Here is an 8,447-nt window from a genome sequence, read left to right as displayed (position 1 = left end):
TATGTTTGGATGCCAAGAAAAGAAAGGAAAAACATAATAAGACAATTTATGATGACTGATTGATTTATGTGTCTTATCTCTCTCCTCAAATTCGTTTTTGTTTTCTTGGCATCCAAACATAGCCTTACAGAAGGAAGTTTCCATATGCTTCTGTGGATTTTTCAGCACACCCTGAATCAGCTGCTCATTTTTCTACTTTTCTTAAAATTTCGAGCAAGTGTCATTTGTCTGCCTGCATTGCTAACTTCTGTTTTATTCTCAGAACTATTTCCCTTCAATCAAACGGGGGTGTGACCAACTCTGGCTGTTGTTCAGTATTCTAGGTAAATCACTGAGCAATTACCGATTTGTGGCAACTCAGGCTTCTCCTGAACTGGAAGTGAGAGTTGAAGGCTTGAGCCAAGTTCTCTCTGCCGCAGAAACTGATTCTTTCCTGAGTACCGAGACCTGTACCATTTACTTAGAGAAGCTGTGTAGAGCTGGAATTCTATCAGATGCTGCTAATCTCCTCTTGATAACTGCAGTTGAACAGAATGACTTTGACCTTCTGTCTCAGATATTCAAGGATTTATTACTCTCCGGGAAACCCGTCTGTTGGGATACTTATTATGGTCTAGCCAATGCCTTTCAAAGGCAACAGATACATCTGTACTACTCAAATTTGTAAGTGAAGTTTCAGAACTGATATTCCCAAGAAGTGCCAGTTATTAATAGGATTCTTGTTGCCTTTTCTGAACACAATCTAGTTGACAAAGCCTTGCTTATATTTAATCATATGAAGAGTCTAAAATGTAAGCCAGACTTGTTCTCGTATAATACAGTGTTAGCGACCTTGGGTCAGGCAGGATGTATGGATGAAATGCTCCATGAGTTTGCATCCATGAAAGAGGCAAGCATGGTCCCTGATATTGTTTCTTACAACACCTCAATAAACAGCCTGTGGAAGATGGGAAGGTTGGATTTGTGCTTGGTTTTCTTTCGGGAAATGGGTGAGATAGGTATTGAACTGGATTTGAGAACCTACACTGCATTAATCGACAGCTTTGGCCTATCAGGGAATGTTGAGGAGCCATTGAGACTCTTCGATGACATGAAAAAAAAGCAGATAAACTCCTTCTATCTATATCTACAGATCGCTGATTAGTAATTTGAAGAGAGTTGAGAAGTTTGAGTTGCTATGAGCTTATCGGAGGAAATGGACTCTTGTGCTTCTGTTCTTGTTGGTCCTAAAGACTTCAAACAGAAGAGGAGGTAGTTCATTTCAAGGTTCTGGGTTAAATTTAATTAGTTGGTTTGAAAGAAATAATCTGGAGGTTCCTTTCCAATGATGTGCTCTAATTTTGGTATGCAATTTCTGCCACCGCTTTTGTGTACATTGGGTTGTTTATTCTCTGTATATTTTAAATAACATTTGAGCAAATGCTTTTACTATATAGAGAGATTATCAACTTCTAGCACCTGGATTTTTGTTTGGCAGAGTAAAATCAGTTTTGGGGTCTGGATCCGAGGCAAAGGAGGGACAGTAGAGGAAAGGTTGGCACCTATAAATGTGTTCAAGAATGCTAATTTTGCGAGTAGCTTTGTATCGATATCTGATTGACTGATTTTAAGCTTGAATATTGTGTGTAGGACGTTCTTTTCTTTCTTTCCCTTATTGAATACTTAAAGCAGGTTATTTCTATGTGCAGTACCAAGAAGGATTCCTCAAGACAAGCGAATGACTGAAATATTGGAGGTTAATGACTCCTTTTTCTCCTTTCCTTCAACCCCTCTGGTTTGCGTTCTTTTGTCTGTGGTGCAGCTTATCCATCGAAAGTCATTGTGCCGAGGCATACTAAAATCTACAGGGTCGGTCTTCTGTCTTGTGTCAGCAGCAGTATACTGATCCACAATGTCTCATAATCATCATGTGTGCAGTGTGGTGGTTGCACCAACTTGTTATCCCTAAATCACCAGACGAGAGCAGAGCCGATTATATGTTTCCACTTTCAACTCTTTATTTTCTTTATCTGGTTGTGTATATATATTAATGAAATTTACATGATTCCATTAAAATTTTAATGTATATTCCTTGGAATGCTTATTGGCATAGGATGAGAGGGTTAATTTCATACAACTGCTAGTTTTGATGCCCCAGAAGTAAATTCATGTTCTGTTTCAAACAATGTGCTTAACCTATGTGATTGCACATTGCTGAAAAATTGGAAGATTCAAATAAAGTGAGCAGGATCTGTGGGGAGACTCTGGACACACCCATAATCTTCTATAGGTGGCCAATGAGCGTGGCAGGCCTGATAGTGGTGCAATTTTGTGGGCAAGAACATGCCAAGCTCCCTTCTTAGATGTCAAGGAGATCAAATGGAGTTGTTCACATGGGAAAACAAATCATTTAAAAGATTCATCTCTTGAAAGAGAGTACAGGGGACTATGGAGGGGTGGAGGGTCAGATTTCACGGAATTATCACATGAGCCTGCTTCCCTGCGGCACAGTTAGATATGCCTACCTTCCAGCATGTCCATCCATGAAACTTTTCTCTAAAACAAGTTTTCCAGTCTTGACCTCCTGGAAGATCTAGATGATATGGACACGTCATCATAGGTTGTTAGTTGTGACAACTTGTACAAGTGGCTCAACAAGTTTGTTAGCATACTATCCTACTGTATAAATATGTAACACCTGTCCCTTCGTTAATTAATGAAAGAATGATTTACATCATTCGGAGTAGATTCCGTGAAATTAACAGCCCAGCAGTTCATACATGAAGACATAAAGCCACTCTGGGTGCATGAAAACCGAAACAATCTGTTTACAAAACAGCTCCCAAGCATCAGAAAACATGTTGGCCATAGGAGAGAAATCGCTTACCAATAATTATTATTATTTTTTTTCTTCGATAAGAAGGAAAAAACCTTCATTAAGTAGAGAGAAAGCGAGTTACATCATTGTATGATCTGAAGTTGTAAAACTGAGATCATTTTGCTATTATCATATGTGCCATCCTATGCATTACTAGTACCACTTCGTTAGTGGGTCTGAAACAAAAAATAATGCTAGACAAAAATTTATACACATCCAAAAAAAGGGGAATTACACTCCAAGGCCTTGAACTGGTATTGTAATCAGAAATTAGTTCTCCAAGATCTTCTTAGTCGCTCCAAATCTCCCCGATTCTCTATCCATTGTCCCTTGCCTCCTTCATGCCAATAAGAATTCCCTGAATGTATGCTTCAAAGTTATTTCTTGTCATCATATAATCAATATTTAATGAGACATAATTTTCTTTGTGTATGATACATGTAGCATATCCAAAAATGTTATTAGTTGCATTGGTGACACCGACACAAATAAGGATTGGTGGGTTTACATAAGGAAAATTAGGTTTAACTTGCAAAGTAGAATTGGTTGGAGTCACTTGGAGAGGTATAGGGTTGATAAGCTTGTGCAGTCCATTGCATCATAGGATACTTGCATAGGTAGGTTATATGTAGTTAGATGATTCTGGCATCCCACGGGAATAATGGCGTAGAAGAAGGTATTGTAATTTTTCCACAGGAGGGGAATCTTTTTCCAATGCCGTCCGTTTTGTAGTGTTTAGCTTACATAGCACATGCTAGTCTTCTTTAAGGAGAAAAGAACCCTGCTTACCTGCATGTGTTGATGACTCTATGCCAGGCATAGGTGGATGCAAAAAGATAACACTAACCCCCCCCCATGCCTGTGCTGACCCAATGGTCATGCAAGTCGATAGAGTTCTCTTGCTCTATCTTAAATATGAAAGTACACTTCAGATCTTTGAAGTTTGAAGTCTGTAACACATTTGATCAATGATTATATCTAAAGAAAAAAAAAAAAACTCTCCTCTCCAAAGGGACCGACCAGGTCAGAAGCTAGAAGGGGAGGAGAGGGGTGAGGTTCAAGGGGTAATTTGGAGATTTTAAAATATTAGGGAGAAAGAATAGGTGAAAGTGTGCATTATTGGGGAATCTGAAAAGAAATTTGGTTAAAGAGATTTTGAGTAAATGTAGGTTAAATACAGGAGAGTGAAAACATATCAACTGATTAACCTAATTCTTATTTGTTTGAGGTGTCACATAATATAATATAATGCCATGGTTACATAACTCCGGGTAGAATACTAGAATGTAGAAAATGGGAAAAATAAAATAAAATATGTACTCTCAATAAATAAAAGCTGATAAGAAAAATCAACCATGACCAATAATTTCAGCTGCATCTGACTTGCATCAAGGTACAAAAAAATATGTATGCTTAGTAAATATAGCTGAGAAGTGAAAAAAAGAAAAAGAAAAAGTGATTTATTGTTCAACAAAATTGGAGTCCAAGCATGCTGAGACGACTACCTTGGCTTTTTAGTATCAAAACATGCCAGCTGATCTATGCGGATAAACATAAATCGACCAAAGTGTCACATATCATAGAATATAATGCCCATGTGTTACATGATTTGGGGATGAAAAGAAAATAAATAAATAAATAATCAAACTATGTATGCTCAATAAATCAATATGATCAATATGATCAATATGTATGTTCAATAAATGGCTTTTTTTTGGGGAGGAGGGGTTGTTGGTCGAATTCAATAAATAGAGCTTAAGTAGGGGAAAAATGTGATTTTATTGTTTTGGAAAAATGAAGTATAATAAAAAGAGAAAAAAACAAATAGTAGAAGAAGAGTTCGATGAGAAGTCTCTCCCTACCCAGTACCCACCCAGATACTGAGACTTGAAGATCTAAATCACCCAATTCCAAAAGATTTTAAAGGCTGGCATAGAGAGATGGAGTGAGGTGAGTACAGAATAGAACAGGGAATCAACCAATCAATCAATTAATTAAGAAGATGTGTGGGAGTGGGACTCACCCGGCCAGAAGGATTCGTTATGTTTCTCTCACATAACGTACATGTCACAGAGAGAGAAGACAATTACTCTCTTCTAGTCTCTTGAATTTCCTCTTCCATGACCTTACCTTCCCACCGCTGTGTCTCCTCCTCTATGACAAGTAACCCGTCCGCGTTTCGCATGTGAAGAGGATCCTTCTTTAACCTCGGACAGTTTTTCACCCGCACAGTTTTTAAAAAGGGGCAATGCAAGATGTGGTTGCTGCACAAGTCATGTAGTGCTGGTAGGTTTTGTAGGATTATATGTTCTAGTCTTGGGAACGGCGAGATGACTCCAATTTCTTCCTCTTCTTCTTCTTCTTCTTCTTCTTCTTCTTCAATTATTACTTCCATTCTCTCACAATCCAGTACATCAATAATTCTCAAGTTGTTGAACAGGCGTGGCATTCCGTTGGTGAAGATCATCTTCAATCTATCGCATCTGAATATCGTCATACGGGATAGTCGATTAAAGCAATTTAATGGTGCGACGCCAACACAGATGCTTTCCAATTTTGGCAATATCCTTAGGGTTAAGGCCTCAAAAGAATATTGGTTGTGGTAGACCACCGCCGCTCCATCATCAAACACCACCGTCTCAAAGTCTTTACAATTCCGTATTATAACTTCACCATCAACAACAGTGGGCACATATGTCACACCCGGGCAATTCTCAATACATAGAAACTTCAGATTTTGGGATTCATTGAGAGCCTGTAGAGCGTTGTCTTGTTCTAAAACCGTGCAACTTTTCAGCTTCAAATCCACAAACTTGTTGGCCAAAGGTGGTTTGAACCAATCTGCAGAAATAATGACACCTTTGAAGGAAATGGAAAGAGATGTTAAACAGGTCAAGTGAGACAACTCCCCCACATCAATATTGGTACTGATCATGGGATAGTGTTCGTCCTCATCCCTGTACTTGTTTTCATCATCTTCAGAGGCACTACTAGTACTCACCCTCCATTTTATATTATCCGCTCCCATCAAGTTCAATTCCTCCAATTTATGCAAACGACAAATTACCCCCACTGGAATAGTAACCTTGCTCCTTTCCACATTTAAGTATCTTAAATTACTTACACCTCCAACACATTCAGATCCTTCGGGGAGGATGATTTGCTGGTCCAAGCTTCGGCAGAACCCCAAATCTAAAACTTGGAGCCGCCGAAGCATTCCCAGTGCAGGCAATGCTCTCAACATATCACACACCGAAAAACGAAGCACTCGAAGATTCAACAAACATGACAAATAATCTGGGAGAGATTCCAATTTCCATTAGTAAGAAAGATCAAGTACGCTAAGATGATCCATGTGCTCCAAGAAATTTGTTTGGGGAAAAATAGTGAGGATGTCATTCTGCCTGAATAGATAAGTAGTTAGTTTTGGGCACCTCTCTCCCAACTCCGGCAGCTCCTCTATTTGGGTATCTATTAGAGAAATCCTTGTTGCATCTACCCATTCATGAGACTGTGGTGCCTCTTTAAAAGATTTTCCTGTCTTTATCAAGAACTTGGGGCTACTACCGGACTCCAAAGAAGAAGAAGAAGTAATCCAAATTGCTAGCTCTCGCATCATATCATGCATTTTCACACTACCTTCATACTCTCCATCTTCCAACATGCAACCAATTTTCAGGCTCTCAATCAGATACTCACCTTTGTTCCTTGCAGCTTTCAAGCTCCCTAATTTATCTAATAATCCCTCTCCAACACAATAATTTAACATATCATCTCCCGCTATGTCTATGTTATAGTCTTCAGGGAAACAGGCACAATAAAGAAACAAACTCCGAAGCATATCATTTTCCAATCTATCAAAACTGAATTTTAAAGGAACAAATACTTCTTCTTTCATACCTTGGAGCTCTGCCGCTGACCGCTCCATTTCCCTTAAGGCATCTTCCCATGACCCGACTCCATGTCGATTTACCATTGCCTGAGCAACAATGACAACTGCAAGAGGAAGACCCTTACACCTTTCAACGATTTTTCGGGCAAAGCGCTTTATATCACCAGAAGCAACATGTTCACCAGCTTTGTCAACGAATAGGTTCCATGACTCGGCTTCTGATAGTGGCTGCACTCTTATTGTTTCCTTAGCACCCATAACACTGCAAGTATCTTGATTTCGACTAATCACAAGAATTTTGCTCCCTTTCGAATTTCGAGGGTGAGGGATTCCAGCAACCTTGAGCTCCAATTTGCTCCACACATCATCCAAAATTAGAAGAAATTTCCTTTTGCCTAGTGCATCAAATAACTTTTCTCTTGCATCATCCTCACTATCCTTTGATAAATCTAATCCAAGGCGTTTACCGATACTGGTATGGATAGTTTGTATGTTGGGAGTGGCGGACACCGTAACCATTATCACAGCCTCGAAACAAGAACTATCTTTGAAGTGATTGTTTACTTTTCCAGCCAGAGTGGATTTTCCCACTCCCCCCATACCATATAAACCAATGATGCCCAAACGTGGATCTGGATCACATATGCAATCAAGCATCTGCTTCAGCATGCGTTCAGTTGATGGCTGGTTCTCCATTATTGGCTCGGTTGGAATCTCTTTCACAGACTTTGGAGAAGCTGGCCTTGCCACATCAAAATTTTCGTTGAGCTTATAACGATCAGCCTGTTGCTTGAGATTTACGGACCTCTTGCTTAATCTGTAGAGTGACCAGCAGTTCACACACCAACCCCCTGCACACTTCCTTTGATGATACTCCTTTTCTATGTCATCAGCTTTCATTTCGATTTCACGGACCGCCTTGAACCAATTGCTTGCTACTTCAGTTTCGACTTGTCCAGCATTTTTTGCTGCATTCAACCTGTGCTCTTTATCATTCTTCGTTGCCTTCAGATCGCCAACTACAAGTCCCATTTCGTTGACATTGTCGGAGGATCTTGTAAAGTGCTTTATCTGTTGAACAAAGGGAGCAATCAGATTTGAGTCGATAAGATTTACAAATGACCCAACGAAATCCATGAGAGGATGAAAAGTGGAAAAAGGATAAAACAGAGCAAATGAGAAGGAAGATCAATCAAATCTATAAAATGGAGATGTATCTTTGTGTATGAACACAGAGGAAAATGATAAAAAATGATTCTTCAAAATGCAAAGACAAAGAGGCTCTTAGAAACACAAGAACAACTTGGAGATGTGAGAATTATTGGAGATGTAAATCAGGCAGAGGAAGGGAGTTGATCAAAAGGAAGTAAATGCATAAGAAAGAACCAGAGATGAAGAAGAAAGTGAAGACTTGATAGAGCTTTAATTTTTTTTGTCTTTCTAAGATATTGAGGGGCACACAGGCTTATTTGTGCCAAGCAAGGCTTCCCTGGAGCAGATTTCATGAGGGGCACATCCATGAGATATCTATATATGTGAACCTAATTTTTCCATGTGGCAAGTTAGATAAGATTTAAATTTTGTGGACTTCCTTGTATCCCAAAAAAAAAAGAAAAAAAAAAAAAAAAACTTAACTTTTACCCTCAATATGACTCTTTAGGTGAATCTTAGACTAATTATAATAATAATAATAATAAT

At 38.9% G+C, this 8,447-nt stretch overlaps 1 protein-coding gene and 1 pseudogene across 1 annotated transcript; one reads left to right on the top strand and one right to left on the bottom strand.

The window, feature by feature from the left end:
- The window catches only part of LOC122085844, an 8,230-nt pseudogene extending 6,165 nt beyond the window's left edge, over window positions 1-2,065 (top strand).
- A 797-nt stretch (window positions 2,066-2,862) lies between these two features.
- LOC122087083 (disease resistance protein RPS5-like) lies at window positions 2,863-8,243 on the bottom strand. The gene is made up of 2 exons (XM_042656069.1): window positions 4,881-8,243; window positions 2,863-3,215 (listed from the first exon to the last, which is right to left on the bottom strand). The coding sequence occupies exon 1, from the start codon at window positions 7,884-7,886 to the stop codon at window positions 6,177-6,179; it is 1,710 nt and encodes a 569-aa protein (XP_042512003.1). The 5' UTR covers window positions 7,887-8,243; the 3' UTR covers window positions 2,863-3,215; window positions 4,881-6,176.
- Window positions 8,244-8,447: the final 204 nt, after the last annotated feature.

This window comes from Macadamia integrifolia, chromosome 8 (assembly GCF_013358625.1).
Source record: "Macadamia integrifolia cultivar HAES 741 chromosome 8, SCU_Mint_v3, whole genome shotgun sequence".
Lineage (NCBI taxonomy): Eukaryota > Viridiplantae > Streptophyta > Magnoliopsida > Proteales > Proteaceae > Macadamia > Macadamia integrifolia.
This window is presented reverse-complemented; position numbering and strand designations above follow the sequence as displayed.

Coding starts and splice junctions, on each gene's coding strand:
- LOC122087083 (XM_042656069.1), bottom strand. CDS start 7,886: ATGGATTTCGTTGGGTCATTTGTAAATCTTATCGACTCAAATCTGATT.